The 20,720-nt window shown below is 37.5% G+C and overlaps 1 protein-coding gene across 3 annotated transcripts in view; it reads right to left on the reverse strand.

Moving 5' to 3' along the window:
- Positions 1-2,352: 2,352 nt before the first annotated feature.
- The window catches only part of CDCP1 (CUB domain containing protein 1), a 66,526-nt gene continuing 48,158 nt past the window's right edge, over positions 2,353-20,720 (reverse strand). The window contains exons 5-10 of one of the 3 annotated variants that reach the window (XM_039336122.1): positions 17,598-17,801; positions 11,042-11,434; positions 8,776-9,138; positions 7,878-7,971; positions 5,628-5,817; positions 2,353-3,352 (exon numbers count right to left, since the gene is read on the reverse strand). In XM_039336122.1, coding sequence (XP_039192056.1) covers positions 3,239-3,352; positions 5,628-5,817; positions 7,878-7,971; positions 8,776-9,138; positions 11,042-11,434; positions 17,598-17,801 — 1,358 coding nt within the window. In that variant the 3' untranslated portion in view covers positions 2,353-3,238. Of the gene's footprint in view, positions 3,353-4,446; positions 5,818-7,877; positions 7,972-8,775; positions 9,139-11,041; positions 11,435-17,597; positions 17,802-20,720 lie in introns of those variants that run through there. The other 2 variants (XM_039336121.1, XM_039336123.1) reach the window with 2 other exon arrangements.

Raw genomic sequence — 20,720 nt, forward strand, 5'->3', positions numbered from 1 at the left:
AGTTGAAAAAAACCCATCCCAAAAAAGGTGCCGGAATGCCGTTCTGAGCGTTCTATGAGAAAAAAAGCCCTGCAGATTAGTCTTCAAATATCAAAAAGGAGGACATGTAGGAGGACACTTTTCGAGGGAGGACAGAACCTACAAAAGGAGGATTGTCCTCCCTAAAGGAGGACGGTTGGTCACCTTAATATTAATAAACATGGATAAATTCATCTTACATTTGTCAGTGCAAAGGGAAAGTGATTCAGCAAAGGAACAGCCACCAAAGAAATTAAAACTGGTACTTTTTTTCTACAGTTGTAATATTTTATTAGATTATAGAATAAAATACAAAAATAGAAAAGCAAATAGTAGGACACAATGGGGAGGAAAAGGGGGGGGGAAGTGAGGGGGAGAAGGGAAAAAGAACAGACTTCCTCTGTTGTAGTAGAAGGAACATTGAACCTCAACTTTTTACTTTTCCATAATATTATAAACTAGCTATTTCTATAACAACAAATGAATCAAGTTTTTGACACCTTGCTAACACTGTGGTACTCAAATATTGTCATGTCCTAAAAGTGGTACAATCTGTGAAAAGGTTGAAAAGCCTTGTTCTAGAAGTCCCAGATAAAAGTAAGCATGATAGGCTAGTCAACTAAAAATTCTGACATGACCTAAATATTGTCTATCGGGAAGTTCTTTTTTATTCCAATTTCTTCATCCAGAAAGCTTTATGTAAAATTCAAGGGTTGAGGTTTTTAAACTTTGTCTCAAAAGTCCAGAAGTATCTACCTTAAATCATAATGGATACGGCCTATATCAGAAGAAACAAGGGTACAATCAGATAGTTTTATACATGGGAATAAACCAGTGAAATCAGAGGAAATGGGGAATACAACGAAACAAAATAATATCAGAACAGTCTGACCTTCATATAGTCAGTCCGTGTTCTTAGTAGGGGCACTTGTTGGAAGATAGTTATGATGGGTGATGTTGTCACTGAAAACTAAATATTGTTGGTTATTAGATGCCTTTAACCAGGAATTAGGCAAGTTTTGCGAGACTATAGGGATATCATCCACTACAGCAAGTGTAACCCCATCGTTTGTGTGGGGCATAATGAAGTTTGTACTTGTATCTAACTAAGAAAATGAAAAATTAAAATAGCAGTTGATGATTGTATGTTCTAACTGGTAAATATTTCCATGAGAATTATTTCATTTTGCATTAAGAGTCCATGTTTTGTACAAAGGCAGGAAAGTAGAGTGAACCAGTTTGTCTGTTTGATAACATTTGATAAAAGTAGACTTGACAATAACAATGCCTACTAGTTGTCAATTGCATTAATATTTCATATTTTACATATTTATATCTTTTAAACGTGTGTAAAAGGCATACTCATTACATTAATAAACAGAGAGACTGGAATGAAAGAAGTATTTTTAAACTGCTATGGCCAATCCTTGCTTGGCATTTTTCCCTCCATATTTTTATTTTTGCTTTTTTGTTTTTGTTTTAGTATTTAAACTTTAAAGGAAAAGAAATGGAATAGAAAAAAAAAGTGAAACAGAAAAATCCACATCCTTTTAGTTCAATGTTTAAATATAGTTTTAAATCATGACCACACAACTTTTTTTTTCATTTTCTTTCTTCAAAAATTCAGAGCAAATATTATCTTCAATCCAAGATTGTAAAACTGGGATAGCAAAAATCTTTCTACCATTTTTATTACATAAATATTTGTAATTAGTTCACAGTTCTTCATCATTAGCAAATTCCAACTGTTGGTATAATTCATTTTATTTACATTTATTTCCTAATTTTCTAATATATGAACAGATTTTATTTTGCAAAACGGCTCTAAGTAGCTTTTATTTTTTACAAATTACAAATCCCTCATGTTAGCTTTTAATTTTTATCAGAGCTAGGTTGTCTAAACATACATGCATTCTTGAAGAACTAAAATTTAACTTTAAATAGGCTGTTTGATTCCAAAGATTATTAATTCAGTTTTCAAGGTGAAAAATAATCTTCAGTCAAACCACAAGCTAAAATGCAGAGAACACATTTATCCTTTTTTAATTGAACAGAAAAATATGAAGAAACAGTTGACTAAAAAAACCTAACCCTGTCCATTTTATGTAAGTCTTCTTAAAATTACTTTTTCCTTTCTTTAATTTCTAAAAGTATATTTTTTATCATGTAATAAAAAGATTAGCATGGTAATCAAATATGTTATCTATTCCCCCTTAACAATTTATAAGCTAAGAAGAACAAAGTACACTCAACCAGAATATATTTACTCTTTATACTTCCTTTGCTGGATTTCAAACTAAGCTTCTCAACAAAAAAAAATCACTTGAGGTTTGCTTAAATTGTAAACATTTTTTTATTTCATTTTGAAGAATGCATAAAGTATATACAATATGCATATACACAAACATTTCAATTGTATGCATTAATGCAAATTAAATAAAACAATTGTGTCAGGAGAACATACAAGAACCATCATGTTACAAGACTATGAAAACACTAACACCAGAACTTCCGTTTATATTAAAATTGTGACAAATATCTACAAATATTCTGTCTAAATTAAGAAAGCAAGTTAGTAAGGTTTTAAATATAAGAAATGTATCAAGAACAAGCTATAATTAATTAAAGAATAGAAATTGTGACAGAAAAGTAAAAAAATGAGATAGGAGAGAAAGATAGTTTTATAATGTTTACTTGACCCAAGAGTTCATACTAAAATTCAGTTAACTGGAATTTTGGATCTATAATAACAGCCCCTCTATTATTAGTGACAAAATTAATAAATCTGTCTTACTGTTGACAAGAATGTTGATTTCAGAAATAATTATGCTAACAGGAAATATTTTTGCAACTTTAGAAGGACAATTGACAGTGCTTTAATATACTTTCTTTTTCATTAAATAATCCCAAACATCCTTGACAAAATTCACAATATGCACATATAAGAATGTAAACAAACTCAATCTTGTTTGCCTGAGGATATAAGGACCAATATCATATATAATCCTTTATGACAACAAACAACTTGTTCAGTTTATATCTAACCACACAGTTAAAATGAAATAAAAATGGTATATAAACAGGGAGCAATCCCCACACTCAGTAGTACAGATAATATTACCTGGTTGGGTAATGAAACGTCTCAAGCAAACAAGCTGAGAGAGCACCAAGGATCCAGTGAAATAAAATGATTAAACAGAACATTAAAGCTTGGCTAAAATCAAACTTGACTTTTCTTGTGATGCTGTAGCATCATCAGAAGGCCTCCTGCAGCCTTTGGAAAAATCAGGAGGCCTTGTGTTGCAGCCTGCAACCTTTCAAATATTTGCAATCCCTGAAATAGGATAATAGAAATAATTACAGATGTACAAAATGGTTTAGTTTTTCATACAGACCGATCAATTTCATGACAATCTTAGCATGCCCGGTCCTTTTTGTCAGCTCATTACAATGCCCAGGCCATTCCAGAAAGTCCTCCAAGCCCAGGAACAATCTGTTTGTACAGCAAAGGGGGAGGAAGGGGTGCTCTCAGAAGCTCCATTGCACATACAAGGTTGACAATGCCTCCTCCTGGATTCTAGGAATTCATTTTGACTATTAATTCTCTCTTCTAAAAACAACCGTCTCATAGCTATTCTTCACCAGGAAAATACTTTGTGCAAGAGCCAATAAGGTTAGAACAGTGCAAAAAAATTTGCAGCTGTTAGCTGCTTACATAGAACTTCAAAATGTTAATTTCAAGCTGAAGTGAAAATGCTTTCCCACATCTTCTCCTCTATTGAAATGTATTGAATAGAATCCTGTGTATGGCAAGAGTATTTTTCAAGATAAATTACATAAAGATAGTAAACTTTAAAAAAAAAATAAAACATGAACCCTCCTGAACTATATCTTTTCTGTTCCTTTTTGCATTCTATTTTCTCAGGTCTTGGGTTAGGGTGGTTGGGGCTCCTGCCCATTATATATGGGTATGGTTTGCCAAATTTACCATTGGTTCTTGTTTACTTTTTAAATTATTTTTATGATTATTGTATTTTGTTTTTATTCTGTTGATTCTATTGTATGCTACTCTGAATCGGTTGGAGTCAGGATTATCCAAATCAAGTATTTAACCCAAACTATTAAATGTTAATTCACAATAGGCCACTCTATATAGTATGCCTATGCTAAGGTTTGATGATATATTCCAGTGGTTCTCAACCTGTGGTTCGGGACCCCATTTGGGGTTGAACGACCATTTCACGGGGGTCGTCAAACAATGCAGTCTGCCATTTTTCCCCCCTTTTCCTTAGCTGTGCTACTCCCTTTTATTCTATTGGCTTTTGAAAGCCAATAGAATAGACTCTCTTGAATAGAGTCTAATTCTATTGGCTTTCAAAAGCCAATAGGAATTGTCCAGGCTGTCTCTGCCCTGCTGAGCCCGCCAAAAGTCCCATTCTGCAAACGGTGCTGCACCAGTTGAGTAATCCTCGACTTACGACCGGTTGAGTAGTCCTCGACTTACGACTGGTTGGGGGTCGCGGCATTAAAAAGGTTGAGAACCACTGATATATTCAAAACTGTCTATTTCTACGAAGAAATTTCCACACTTCCCTTTCCCAAAAGTAGACAGATGGATGCACAGACAGACTTTTGGTGATGGATTTATGTCGATTTCCAAAAAACCTTAGTCCTTAGCGTAAAATGGCAAAAAAACCATAGAGCTCAGGCCCAAATATCTCAGAAGGCTTGTTTCCTATGTACCATGATATTTTTATAGTTAAGTAGGAGGGCAACCCATTATTTCATAACAACGGAACAGTTAATTCCATTAATTGTAGAATGGTCCTTTTATTTTCATTACAAACTTACTGTTGCCCACCCTTTGAAATATGTAACTGAGGATGATTTGTTAAAATAGATTAAATTATTTCCAAACAGCTAAAATTAAAAAAGTAATATTTTTAAAAAATACATATGCACTGTACTGAATGTACTGAAAGGAGAATAAGTAAAAATCTCATTTATAAAAAGCACAATTCTTGCATTTAGTGCTCATTACCAGCGCAATTTTTGGATTAAGAGTTCTTTTGCTAACATCATTTCTTAGTTTTGTTTAACATTCAGCAGTTGATTTGTTGACTTTTTTTATAAAAGGTTAGTTATATAAGACTAAAAAAATCTGCAAACTTAAAAGTTGTTGCATTCTGTACATCATAACATTGCATTACATCCTCAGAAACCTCTTTCCAAAAATATGAACACATCTGCAGTCTATATTTTAACAAAAGAAACCACATAAATAGGTTTCGAACACAACCCATAAGTGAGTTGCAAGCGTTAGTTTTTTCTTTCAATCAGAGAAGTCATAGATTATCAAGATATCAAGTCTAGTCCACAGAATTTCCCTGTTCATTGTTTCTGCTGCCCATGTGCCCATTACCACTCACATTCAGGTCACCATTATGGATATCCTCTGGCACATGACATGCAAAGGTATAGTTCTCACTATCAGTTACAAGCATGTCTGATGGTTCCTGCAGGTCCGAGCTCTTAGATATTTTTCTGATTGGAGGTGGGGAAGGTGGTGTAGTACTTACTGGTCCAGAAAAGGGCCTGTACACCCCTACCTCAGCCATTTCTGGTCTTGTGGAATTATCAAGCAGGTGCCCATAAACCATAACATCCTCAATGACTGCATAGACATGAGAATCATTCTTCTTCCTCTCCTTTTTAAAAATGCCCTGCCTTCCAGGTAACAAGGTGTTGACATTGGCATTATAAACTCCCACCACTGGGTTTTGGCTTTCCTTTCTTTTGCTAAAAAAGAAGAGAAAATAAGTTTTAAAACAATACACTTTTGCATTTTACTCACTCACAAATTTTCATGTTGATTTACAAAGCTTACACTCTCATTTTGCTAATTAAAAGGTGTCACATTTAACTTTCTACCATGATTCTTTTCCCCTAGAGGAAAAAAAATGGTTCTCACAGTTATCAAGTGTTGTCTTGCAGGTTTTAAGCTCTTTCTGAAAGCCAGCTTCTACTTTCTCCTGTAGATTTTCACAGGTCTTAATAACAAATTCATTTAGTTAACTGCCTGGGAAATAGTCTATTTTGTGAGGTTTGCTAACCTTAATTCACATAAAGGAAATGGGTAATAAAATATCATTTCAATTTTATTTTGTTTTTTAATGACCTCATATTGTGACTTCACTAGTTTATTCATCCACCTTAATTAAAAAAAACCTAAGGCTACATTTAACTGCCAATGAATTATTACACATGGCCAGCAGCTTATATGCTCTAGTCAGGGCTTTTTTTCTCATAGAATGCCCAGAACGGAGTTCCGGCACCTTTTTTGGATGGAACCTTGTAGGGTAGACAAGGTGGGTTGTATGACGTGTGTGAGTTCCGGCATCTTTTTTTTTTTTTTTTAGAAAAAAAGCACTGGCTCTAGTGAGTAATAACATGCAGAAACCTTATTAATAAAAAAAAAATAGAAACCACAACATGTTTGGTTCAGCCCCAAAACTAGGAAAAATAACTATGTTTTAGATGGAAAGACAGAACCTAATCTGCCCATTTAGGGGAAAATTCCAAAATAAGTTGAGGTTTTTTTGTTTGTTTTTTTGTGTAGCCCTTAATCTAACCCCTTTTTGGAGAATCAATGGATTTCCTATCTCATTTTCCCACAGGCTTTGAGTAATTTATTAATCTAATCATTTCCTGTTAATGAGATTTTCCTTTTTATGTATGGCTAAATCACATAATCCAAAACAGAAAATGTATAGTACTTTGAGTACAATATGACTCAGATTTCTATCATGAGCATCAGTTCAATCTTGCTGACAAAGACTTGGCCAATTTAGAAACAGGAGTGTCTACAGGCACGGAGAGCACAGTCATGATTGTTTCATCAGAGCATGATTTCCACTGGCAGGGAAAAAAATGAAGAAACTTGGGTTTATCCCACCCTGAGTGAATGCTGATTGACATAATGACACACAAAACTGGCTGGGATGCTTTGAGAACTATCTGACCTGTTAATAAAAAAGGAAGAGAAGTTTGCAGAGGGTCAGTGAGTTTGTGGCAAAGCAGTGGTAGAAACCACTATATCTAAAAGATGACTTTTGTATCTTCCTTATGGAGGCTGTCAAAAATATTCCCCAAAATTACAATTCAGTAAACATTATTGACAGAAAAACCTAACGGGTTTGGAATTATAATTATAATTCTTTGAGAATGATTTCTGAAAATCTATCCTCAGAGAGAACCACAGAAACAGTAGAAAGAGAAAAACAAAGAGGAAGAGGTGGACTGTCAAAATTAGCCCTAGTTACAACTTGCTAGTTTTTTTTTGTTTTGTTATACTTTTATCATCAAGGAGAAGGGAGGCTACTGTTCAAAATATTCTGCATAAGATGGCAGCCTTGGATACTATGCAGTGGGAATGGAATTTGACATTCTACTTCAGACCCTATAATATTTTGAAACAGTCCTGATTCATGTACACAACTCTTCTCATGATATCCCTGCATATAAGACAACAGCTTGCAAGGTCTTTTATTTTCCCTCTTCAGACATTTTTTTCAAGTTTACCTGCAACCCATATAGACAGTCTGAAATTCCTGGCCTGACTTCTCCTTTTCCCTTAGTCTTCCTATAGATGCCCAATTGCCATTCAATTAATGCCATTCCAACAGACAGAGCCTCTAAAAGACAGATGACATAACTGCCACAGATGCAACCTCTCTTTCAAAGGAATTTCTGAGGGGAAATACCCCTATTGCATTGTTTGCTAATCTCAGTTGACAATAAAAAGAAACATGTATATTTTAATTTCAATGAAAAAGGACACTAAAACAAAATGAACTTACTTTTTTCTCTTTTTCTTAACACAGCAGATGAGAAGCCCAATAATGGCTAGCACTGCCATCCCGCCAGCCACCACACCAATTATGACAGTCACATCTGTGAAAGGACAAAGGGAAAAAGATGGTTCAAAATAAGAGGCAAAGGCTTTTGGTCCTTCCAAAACTCATCAAAGGCTTCTCATACAGAAGATCAAAGGGGCTTGGAAAGAGAGAAGATTCTTCCCCTCCAGTCTCATCTTCCATGTCTTGAATAAAATACCCTCAAGACCAATTAAATGTATTGTCAATTTACTCAAAGCCAAATTTAAAATATTGGTGATTACATGCATGTTTGCATAGAATTAGAAAGAAGGGAATAGAAATCAACATGAAATACATGAACAATTCACAGACTGGTAGATACATAATGTTTTTTCAGTAATTAATAGCTGGGTGGTAAGAAGAAAGGAAAGGATGGTGAGGGAGTTGAAGAAAGAGAGAAGGAACAAACAAACGAACAGGAGAGGAGACATAAGAAATTATGTGGCAGGAAAAAAAGTCATTTACATAATACTGGCTCTTTTCAAAGATACTCTTCATAGGAGGTTGAGAGAGGCTATCTGATGCCTTCCTCATTTGTGAACTTTCATGCCCAACAGCATTTTGATTGCTGCAATTTACATTTACATCGGGCTGAAGAAATATCCATGTTAAGAATGATGCACAAAATAAGAGATATCATATTGATTCATGTCACATTTTTAGGCCTCTTTTTGTACCCAAAATTAAACCACGGGCTAAAGTGGGGTGGGTCTAGTTCCATGGTCTAATAGGTTTAAAAGAAAGATTCATTCATGCAGAATAGTTTCTTCTTTGTATGAAATTTTATAGAGAACTAGGTTGGGTAACAATATGATCTCACCTGAATTTTTTTGAAATGTCACCAAAAATTGCAAACTCAGTTGTTGCTTGGCAGATGGCTTACAATTACTGACATTAATCCAAAAATGCTGTCTCATATTCAGAGTCTTCGGGAGTACATTATCATCACGGAACACAGTTTCTACGGCTTTTGGACTCTGTTCTTTAATGTAGATAAAAGCTCTACTCTTTTCACATGTTACGCCCATCCTTTCCTTTAAGAATGTCAGCTGTGCAACTTGCTTTGGCGGGACACTGATATTCCAGTACACTGACATTAAAGGAAGAAGGCCTTCCAGCCAGTTAGGAGTCTGTATATAAACTTTGGTTTTTGGATCTGGACTAAGGGTGAAAATGCAATCTTCTGTAGAGGCAAGGGAGGAAAAAAAACATGTCTATTCTTTATTTCTATAACACGAATCTCAAGACAACACAATTGCTTAAAATGATAGCAGCTGTCTTACAGTAATCAACAATGAATTTAGATCCAAAGGTACTCTCCATAACTTATTCCAAGAATGACTGATTACAACTCCATAGCTGCTAATTAGGATCTGCCTCAGTGATGGCGAACCTTTTAGAGACAGAGTGTCCAAACTGCAATCCAAAACCCACTTATGCATCGTCGGATGCCGGGTGGGTGTGGCCCATTGGGTGGGCGTGGCTGCGGTGGTAACAGCAGACTGGGTGGGACTAAAAAGTTCAATCAATCAGTTCCAACTTTGCAAGATCTTTTTTTTCCTGAAATTGACTGATTGAACTTTTTTTTTTTTTTTTGCACATGGCGGCGGACGCCTAAAGCGAAAAGGTTTTATAAATCCCAGCTGAAGGCCTAGGACTGGGGCGACGGCGTATGTGCTCAGAGAGAGGGCTCTGAGTGCCCCCTCTGGCACCACTGATCTGCCCGATCACATCATACATGCTACTTATCTGTTTTATACTTTCTCATCTGCAAACTTGCCTGGGTGTCTTATATTTTGTAATGGCTTCTGTGATGATTGACCTCTTCTTTGTGGTATTTCATTACCAATAAAGGTAACCAGGATCATAGTAGCCAAAGACCTGCTTCTTTTTCTGTGCCCTCCTCTATTTTATGCCAGCTTACTATTTTTTAAAATTTTGCTTTATGGAATGGATGGTTGCACAATAAAAAACTTTTGCTTTCTTTTTTCTAATAGTCTCCCTCAAAAGGGCTACCATTAATCCTTTCTGGATGATAATGATTTCAATTTAATATATTGTGGCATTTCAATGGAGCAGTCTTGATGTATCACTTTTACAAGAACAGATTAAAAAAAAACAAAAAAACCCAGTCTAGTTTCTTCCTAGAATCATCTGAACATTGTGCCCAGAATGTTTGGGTATTTCTGATTCCACTAGTGAAAATAGTTCATACTGGCCCTAATTAAAGTGTTTTTTCCCAGGATAAATATAGCTTCTGTCTCCAACCCATCCAAATACCATATGTTTTTATTTATTTATTAAATTTCAATGCCACCCAACTCACTGATATAGCTACTCTGGACGGCTTGCAATATAATGTTTTTTTTTAAAAGCAATTAAATATATCACTGTTCAAACATTATTGGGTAATTGTAATATACCAAAATGCTCTTTGAACTGGTACCTGTTAAGTTGTTAGATAGCATGCATGTTTTTCCTTTAGCTTATTGTTTTTAATTTAATCCTCAGCCTTATCAAATGGGAAATCTTCATTGCTGAGAATATGGGGAACTGAAGAAATGAATGTCTTGGAAGGTTGGTACACTTTTCAGGCTAACAGAAGGTTGTCATAGAGCATACTCTGCTCCAAGCTCTCCAGGGGAAGAATAATATATGTATGAAAAAAAAAAAAAACCCCACCATCCCCAAAACCAATAATAAAACATGTTGCAAGCTAGAATTAAAGATGAGTTAGCCAGGCTTTAAGTATTTAGGCAAGGATGCATTTGAGCCCTGTTTTTTTCACGGCTCCTTAAGCTTTCATTTACATATTACCCTCCAGGAAAGTCTGGAACTGTTGCCCATCTATATGACGTTTGATCTTGCTTCCTTATCATATGCTATTCCAAGTACTAATTAAATATTCCACATTGTGATGGAACCTAGTTATCATATCTCAAAACATTGATTTCAGTGTAATAACACAGAAAATGAATTATATGGAAAAGAGCACTACATTTGATTCTTAGTTTAGTAAGGCATGGTAAATTCCAAAAATCTTTAAATATTGTATGTAAGCAAGGAATAAAAGAAAACAAACTCACCTTGTAGAACTGGTTTAAAAAACAGCTTCAGATCTCCTTTCTGAGCATTAGACTCATTGAACCATCTCTTACCATATGTCTTAAGGGTTATGGTGACATTATCTTTAATCTGGATTTTTTCAATGTCTCCAACAGGACAAAAATAACCAAGACTCCATGACCTTCCTGGACTGGAGCCATTAATAACATAACTATAACTTCCATTGCACCTTTGATCCCGATTTGGGATATGTTGCTTGAGTTTCAAAATGGAGGACCTGATTTCTATATTTACTGCTTCGAGAGCTTGAATTTTCCATGTAAATGTTTCAATTAAAATTGGCAGCTGGAGAAGAACAGAAGGTATAGCCAGCTGGAAGAATAGGTTTTCACATGTTCTGGCATTCCAGCAAACTGTATTCAGAAAAAACAGAATACAACAGATTTGATTCTGAAACTAAAAAGAAAATCAGGCAATTTTCTAACTTTCCCACTACTGTTTTTTTCTACATGGCAAGCATCCTTTTCTACATGGAAAGTTTTCTGGTAAATCAATGAAACGTAGAATTTGAGAAATCTGTATTTGAGTAATTATCCTGTATATTAATCTTTCAAAGATGGTGCTCTCCAAATATATTAAGATTCATTTTTTAATTCCCTACCCATATTTTTCACTGCAACAAACTGTCATTAAATTACTTTCAAGAATCCAACTATATTGGTTCAACAATCACATCAAGTGATCGTATACTTTGTTTCTGACTTGGCATATTTCATGATCCCAAAGGTTGTGATTTGTAAAGCATACAATCACTTAAGATGCACAAAGCTAGACAATCATAGTAGTCATAACAATGGCTTCCCACAATATGTAAATTCATTAACTCTCAATATTCTCTCTCTTAATTTATAGTGATATTATGAAGCATGTCATACATGATTATTTTATCATATAAACCTTAATGGCCCATATAACACTTAATGCACAAGCTGCATTGGGTGCTGATTTGTTTCTGGGTCCAATTCAAGGTGTTGGTTATGACTTTTAAAGCTCTACATGGTATGAGGCCTCAGGTTACCTATGGAGCCATCTTCGTCCTATTAAAATATCCCATCCATTCAGGCAGAGAAGGCAAGCTGCAGACCGTATCAGTTAAAGAAGTCTGATTGTGGGGTCCAGGAAAAAAGCCTTCTCTTCCGTTTTCGCCACCCTGTGGAACATTTTCTCCCTAGAAGTGAGGGGGGGCACTCTCCGGGCTTTCCAAAAAGGAATGAAAACATGGCTCTGTGACCTTTCTTGGGCTCACATAGAAACATGATGCTGTGGGCTGGTTAGTGCCTTGAAAGTTCTTCCCTGCCTTTTAATTAACTTTTAATATTAATGTTTAATCAATCTTTGCTTTTTTAAGTTGTAAATTTTATATTCTGTTTTCATTGTTTAATATTTTATCTGCATACCGCCCAGAGGCGGTGATGGAGATGGGCAGTTGAGAGAGAGAGAGAGAGAGAGAGAGAGAGAGAGAGAGAGAGAGAGAGAGAGAGAGAGAGAGAGAGAGAGAGAGAGAGAGATGAATCAGTGATTTCTGAAGCATTTAGCTCTTAGAAAAACTGTAAATTTGAGCGTTATATGACTGCCTTTTATCCTCAATGTCGCCATGTTTCAACAGTGTTTGGAATAATTTCCCAGAGAGGCAATGGCCACCCTCAGATCACCATCATTATATGTTTAATATGCTGTGCATTATTTAAAAATAATTATGAAAGGTTGTGGGTTAGGGTACAGAGAGACTTGAAGAATTGGGAAAAGTTGCAATTATCCCTCATGGGAAGAATTGCAGTGATAAAAATGAATATTCTACCCAAGTTTCTCTTTTTGTTCCAAATGATACCGATTTTGAAGAATGAGATCAATTTAACTGAGTGGCAGAAAGGCCTTAATAAATTTATTTGGGCAGGGAAAAAGCCAAGGGTTAAGTTTAAAATTATGCAAGATTTCCGTGAGAGGGGAGGACTCAAGGTGCCGAATTTGAAATTATATTATGATGCGGTGGTTTTAACATTAGTTAGTGACTGGGTAAATTTGACAAATTCTGATATACTTCACTTAGAGGGATGGAATTTACTTTTTGGGTGGCATGCCTATTTAATATTTAATAAAAAAATGGATTGGGCTTTTAAATCTCATATCTTAAGAATTTCTTTACTTAGGGTTTGGAGAAAATATTATAAAAGTGATTTCAAAGTACCATTATGGGCTATACCTTGGCATGCAATAGAAGGAATAAAAAGAGGGGTAGACAGTTACTTAAATGGGATGGACAAAACTGGCAGTTAAAATCACGGGAAGAGTTAGCACAAGAAAATATTATTTATTCTTGGTTCCAATATAGGCAATTATTAGACAGATGGAAGATGGACTGTAAGGTGGGTTTTCTCAGAGAAGATGAAAATCTTATTAAGCAAGTGAAGGATCAAAGACAAACCCACATTAAGAGGATTTATGGGGTTTTAGTTGAATTGGATTCAGAAACGGAACTAATTAAAGATTGTATGATTAGATGGGCGCAGAATTTTGGTGAGCCAGTTCCATTGGACACCTGGGAAATTATTTGGGTGAGAAATGTCAAATTTACACAAGCACAGAACTTAAGGGAGAATTTTTATAAAATGTTTTATAGATGGCACCTTGATCCACAAAAAATGTCTTTTATGTACCCTGACTTACAACCTAAATGTTGGAGATGTGGTTGTATGGACGCTACTTATTATCATATTTGGTGGTCGTGCAGAGAGATAAAAGCATTCTGGATTAAGATATGGTGGAATATCCAGAGAATTTTTAAAAGGAGGGTAAAATTTACTCCACAATTATTTTTGTTAGGTATAGTTATTGATTGTGATACAAAGGAGGTTATATTGATGTTAAATTTGATTACAGCTGCGAGGCTGTTAGTAGGACAATATTGGAAGAAGGAATCTTTGCCTACATTGCAGGAATGGTTTCTTAAAGTGTCTCATTTGGCGGAAATGGCAAAGATTTCGGCTTTCTTAAAGGGACAAACGCAAGAGAAATTTCTTGCTGTTTGGGATAAATGGATAAAATTCATACAATTTAAATTTGATATAAAAAATACTATATAGTTTTTTCATAATTTTTAACTATATATATATATATATATATTCTATTTTATATTCTTTTTTTTATAAATATAAATTTTTTTAACTTTTTTTAATTAAGCCTATATTCTGCTCTGGGAGGCCCTGGGGGGGGGAAGGGGGGGTTTGGGTAGGGGTGGGGGAAGGGGGGTTTTGTTGGGTAATGTTTGTTTTTATTTGTATATGTTGTTTTTTGTTTTTGTATTGTCTTTTATTTTCTGTAAAATTTATAAAACTCTTTAATAAAAAAAAAACAGAGATATTAGAAGATATTATAAGACATTTAGAAAAAAAACTGGATGTCACCAATATTCCTTCCAGGTTATTGGCTTTTTAAAGGCACTTAGTTGCCTTTCAGTATTAATAAAGAATTTCTCAACTATCTTTTTGACAGTATTGTTACAAACATAAAACATTTACACTGAAATATGGTGAGTGGAATTGGGGGGAAAGAGATTTTTTTTTCTCTATCGTCAAAGAAAGTAGCAACTGTACGAATAGGACCCAAAAACTATTCTAAGAAATAAGGAATCACCACAGATAAAGCCTTGCCTTCTTTAAGAATGGAGAAATCCAAAATAAGGCATTTGATAATTGAATTGGGCAGAATGGAATTTGCCAATAAGCCCTTCATATCTTCTTCTTCTTGTGCCATATCTGTTATTGGACGTTGGCGATCATGTTGGCAATCCTATTTTTATCAGCAGCTGCACGAAAAAGTGCTGCTGAGTTTTGTCCAAACCAGTCCCTTAGATTTTGAAGCCATGATATTCTTCTTCTGCCTGGACTTCGTTTGCCTTCAATCTTTCCCTGGAGGATTAAATGGAGTATGCCATATTTTTCTGGGTGTTGCATCACATGTCCGAAATATTCTAATTTTTGTTTTTTAATTGTTTTGATGATTTCCCTTGGCTTTCCTAGGCGGCTTATCATCGCCTCGTTTCTGATCTTGTCAACCCAGCTTATACGTAACAGCTGCCTGAAAATCCACATTTCAAATGCTTCTCGTCTCCTCAGGTGGCTTTCTGTCAGAGACCAACTCTCTACTCCATAAAGCAGGATAGAAAAAATATAACATCTGACAAGCCTAATTTTCAATCTTAGGCTTATGTTGTGACTGCAGAAGACCTTTTTCATTTTGAACAATGCTGTTCGAGTTTTCTCTATCTTGTCTTTACTTCAATGGTCATGTCCCAGCTTTCATGTAAATTAGAACTGAGGTGCATGATCCTTTCAACTTTTTCTAATGGTATTCCTTCCAAATTTATTGGTGGTAAATTAATAGGTTGTTTGCTGATGACCATGATCTTGGTTTTTGAGGTGTTAAGCTTCAAGCCGTATTTTCCAGATGTTTCTGTGATTCTGTGGATGAGGAGCTGAAGGTTTTATTCTTAGTGGCAAGCAGAACTGTATCGTCAGCATATCTTAAATTGTTGATCCAAACACCATTTACTTTGATGCCTGCATCGATGTTTTCCAGTGCCTCGTTGAAGACTGACTCAGAGTAGATATTGAACAACAGTGGAGACAGAATACATCCCTGTCTGACCGCTCTTCATATTTCTGCATCAGTTCAGTATTTTTGGCCTAGTCTCACATTTGCTACCTGATGCCAATATAGATTCTTTATGATTTGGATGTCTTTGTCATCTAGTCCCCCTTGTTTCAGAATTTCTAATAGTTGCTGTGTCTTATTTCCATTGTCTTCTAGCAATTTTAAAATTTCTACTGGGATATCATCAGGTCCTGTGGCTTTTCTTGTTTTTTGCTATTTTTATTGCATGTTCAACCTCCTCCATAGTGATGTTTGGTCCAGTTGTTATACTTCCCATATCTATATCATCCCTAGTGTCCTCAATATATTCATTCCATCTTTTTAGCTTTTCGTCCTCATCTAAGATAATTTCCCCCTCTTTGTCAACTAAGTTGTTGGTTTTCTTTTTGTAGTGGCCTGCTGCTTCTTTCTCTTTTTTGTGTAAATTGAAATTATCATGCATACGTTCTGTCTCTTCTATTTCCTTGCATCTTTTTGCAAACCACTTTTCTTTTGCCAGTTGAATTTTTCTTCTAATTGTTTTCTGCAATTCATTGTATTTTTCTTTGTTTTTATTTTTATAAGGTCTTCTTTCATCCATGAGATGAAGAATTTCCTCTGTCATCCACTGTTGTTTCTTGTGGTACCCCTCTCTCTGTTTTGAATTTGTTACCTCTACTATTGCATTTTTAAATTTATTCCAGTTCACTTCTACATCTTCATCATTCAGGTTGTTGGTTTCTCTTAAATAAATTTCTAGTTCTTCTTTTATCTTACCTCCATGTTTAATGATGAAGTCTCTGTCAATTCTTGGTTTAGCAGGATTTGGGTTTTTAGTTTCAGCTGGATTTCGGCAAGTAGTAGATTATGATCGGATGGTACATCTGCACCTGGGTATGTCTTTACTGATTTTACTGTGTTTCTAAATCTTTTGTTTATTGTAAAATAGTCCATTTGGTTCCTTACTATATTATTTTGTGTATCTGCTGGTGATCTCCAAGTGTAGAGGCATCTTTTTGGCAACTTGAAAAAAGTTTTCATCACACATTGGTTATGTTCCTTGCAGATGTCTACAAATCTGTCACCGCTACTATTTCTGGTTCCTAAGCCAAAGTTTCCAACTACAGGAGTATCACTTCCTTCCCCCACTTTTGCATTGAAGTCCCCCATGAGTATATTGTGAGCCCTTCACATAACTGCTTCCATTTTAGGTCAAGAGAAACCAGAACTTTTGATTCAGTCTAGTAAAAAAATGGAAGTCTCTTCAGTTCTACAAATATTGAAAACATGTTCTATTCTTTCTAGTTAACTTATGGCATTCTGAATTCTAGATAACATATATTGTGGTAGTGATCAGAGTCAAGTTTGTCTTTACATTTTATTTAAGACTGCTTTTAGGATCAATATAACATAGAGATGAATGCTGAAAAATATAGCTAAACTTAGGTCCAAAAATTATTATTCATTACTGCAGACCATATTACTAGCATGTGCCATATTTCAATAAACTATATCTTTTCCCAATCTAGTATGATATGAATATATTTTTTATATATAGCTTTTTATAATCTCTAGCCTTCATGTCATGAGTAAAAATGACAGGAGTGGTAATTCAACACAAGTGGCAGTTTTCAGATAGAATTAGATTGTAAAAATGTAATGGCAAGGCACTTGGGGCAAGTAGGAATCTGGTCCTCCTATAGTATATGATGGTGCTCGTTCTACCTGACTACTGAAAGTCTGCTTTCTTCCTAGTTTTCCAGCTCTCAGAAACAAAGTTAGAGAGGGGAGAACAATACTGAAGTTCAAGTAAACAAAGAACAAAATACATTATCAGTGGACATCTGCTTCTTTCATGTAACAAAAATCTAAATAATTTTCTCATACCTATACTTTGCTCAGCAATTATCCTTATATTCTCTAAATTTTGGCACAGGAAGGTAATAAAATATGTGCGACCATATTCTAAAGTCACATTTGGTTTGCAGTTTCTGCTAGAGTGAACACAGATCAAGCATTCATTCATTGATGATTTTGAATAAACTGTAAGATTAGTCTTCTCATGTGTTAGATCAATTTGGTAGGTTACATCTAAAAACAAACAAAAATACATAAGATCAATTTTTAAAATAATTGTCATATTCTTACAAGAAAATGGTACTGTTGTTACCTCGGGTTTCAGTTAGATCTTTTGAGGGATAGACTATACGTATGCAGGTTTGCTATGATGGACTCTGAAGCAATGAAAGATTTGGAGATTTGAATGGGCAGATAAAAGGGGCGTTGACTTACCTGAACGCCTTTTCTCAGCACGGAGATGGATAATCCACACAGTGGGTTGAGACTGTATTCCTGGCCAATCAGATCAGTCAGCCAAAGTTGCCACGCCCCGTCTTGGACCATGATCCTCCAGTCTTGACTCGAGCGCAGCCATTGACTGACAGTAAGACGTTTTGGCTCCACTAAATATACCCTATTATTCTAGTCTATAAGGGTGGGTGTGGATTATCCATCTCCGTGCTGAGAAAAGGCGTTCAGGTAAGTCAACGCCCCTTCTCCAGCACTGGAGATGGATAATCCACGCAGTGGGACATACCAAAGCCTATTGTCCCTTGGGTTGGGGAATAGACTGGTCCCGTGTGTAACTTTGGTCTAGCACCTGCTGGAGAACCCTCCTACCGAAGGAGGCCTCTGCAGAGGAGTACCTGTCGATTTTGTAATGACGAATGAATGGAGAGGGCGAGGCCCAAGTGGCTGCCCTGCATACCTCTTCAATAGAAGCCTGCATGGCCCATGCTGCTGAGGTGGCAGCACTCCTTGTGGAATGGGCCGTGATATGCTTGGGGACTTGCAAGGACTCCGCCTGGTATGCCCCCGTGATGCATGCCCTAATCCACCTACCGATGGTAGAGGACGAGACCTTCCGGCCCCTAGTAGCAGGGTTGAAGGATATGAAAAGCGCTTCCGAGCGTCGGAATTCCGCTGTGCGTGAAATGTAATGTCTTAGTGCCCTGCGTACGTCCAAGGTGTGCCATTGTTGCTCCAGGGGATGAGCTGGGTTTGGACAGAAGTCTGGTAGGACTATTTCCTGTGATCTGTGAAAAAGGGAGTTGACCTTTGGAATGAATGAAGGGTCTATTCTTAGGACTACCTTGTCCCTGTGAAAATGGCACAGGTCCTTCCTCATTGAGAGAGAAGCTAACTCGGATATCCGCCGAGCTGACGTGATGGCTACCAAGAATGCTACCTTATGGGTCAGATAGCGAATGTCACATGTTTTGAGTGGTTCGAAGGGCGCTCTGGTAAGAGCTTGTAGTACTCGTGGTAGTTCCCACGATGGATACCTATGCACGGTTGGCGGTCTGATGTTTGCAGCCCCCTTGAGGAAGGATCGTATTAAGGGATGCTTGCCCAAGGGTTCACCGGGGCTGGCAGAAAGTATAGTTGAGAGGGCGGCGATTTGCCTGCGCAGTGTGTTTGGCGAGAGGTCCCTCTCTAGGCCATCTAGTAAAAATTCTAGGATCTTGGGAATTGTGATCCCTTCGAGTAACAATTCCTGTTTAGAGCACCATGATTGGAAGCTTCTCCACGCGGCCTCGTAGATACGGTTCGTGGAGGGGTGCCTTGATGCCTGTATGACCCTAATTACACCCTGTGAGCAAGCCCCCTTGGCTAAAATTGACCGTTCAAGAGCCAGACGGCTAGTTGTAGCCATTGTGGCTCTGGGTGGGAGATCTCCCCCTGCTTGAGGGAGATCCTCTCCGGAGGAATCCGCCATGGATTCGTGCGGGAGAGACTCCTCAAGTCTGCGAACCAAGGTCTCCTTGGCCAATAAGGGGCCACAAGGATTACCTCGGCCCTTTCCCGCAGAATCTTGCGTACTACCGCCGGAAGGAGAGGTAAGGGTGGAAACGCGTACAGGAGCCCCCTTGGCCATGGGCTCCGTAACGCGTCCGTCTGCTCTGCTCCCTTGGATGGGAATCGGGAGAAGAAGCGAGTTAGGTGGGCATTGGAAGGAGAGGCAAAAAGGTCCACCTGGGGAAGCCCGAAGCGGTGACAGACCTCCCTGAAGATCCTCGGGTGTAGTTGCCACTCCGAGTGATCTATTGTTGATCTGCTCAACAGATCTGCTTGGATGTTTGCCTCCCCCGATATGTGGTCGGCCTTTATGGAGGCCAGATTTTGTTCCGCCCAGGCCCCCAGTAGGAGGGCCTCGGCCGAGAGCGAGCGAGAGTGTGTGCCCCCCTGACGGTTTATGTGGGCCTTGGCTGTCACGTTGTCCGTCAGGACCAGTACGTGCCTGCCTTTTATGCTGCTGTGAAAATGCCTTAACGCTAGGTGAATAGCCCGCAGCTCGAGCCAGTTTATGTTGTGTCGGAGATCCACCGCTGACCAGCGGCCCTGTGTCCACTTGGTCCCCAAGTGGCCTCCCCAGCCGAATAAGCTCGCATCTGTTGTGACTACTACTCTGTCTGGTTCCCTGAAGGGGGACCCCCTGAGGAGAGCTGGAGATAGCCACCACCTGAGGGAGTGTCGTACTCTCAGAGGTATGCCTACCCTCTTCCGGGATGCACTGATTTGTTGTCTCTGAAACGGGAGCATGAACCATTGCAGTTCTCTTGAGTGCAGCCTTGCCCAAGGAACTATTGCTATGGTCGATATCATCTTCCCTAGCAGCTGGGAGAGGCAGACCAGCGTCACTGACTGACCGCGGCTTACCTGTTTTACGGCTTTCTTTATGCTGCTGAGGCGTTCCTGTGATAGGTACACCTTGCATTCCTTTGTGTCTATGACCGCTCCCAGGTGGAGTATTCTCGTAGTTGGGGTTAGATGGCTCTTTGGAAAGTTCACCGAGAAGCCGTGGTCCTGCAGCATTTTTATCACTAACTTTAGGTCCGCCCGAGACTGCTGGGCGGACGATGACTGGATTAGAATATCGTCCAGGTAGCACTGGACTCTGACTGGTACGTTTCTTAGTTGTGCTGCCAGAACCGCCAGAATCTTGGTGAA

Source organism: Crotalus tigris, unplaced genomic scaffold (genome assembly GCF_016545835.1).
Source record: "Crotalus tigris isolate CLP2741 ecotype Arizona unplaced genomic scaffold, ASM1654583v1 scf7180000017666.27876245, whole genome shotgun sequence".
Classification (NCBI taxonomy): Eukaryota; Metazoa; Chordata; class Lepidosauria; order Squamata; family Viperidae; genus Crotalus; species Crotalus tigris.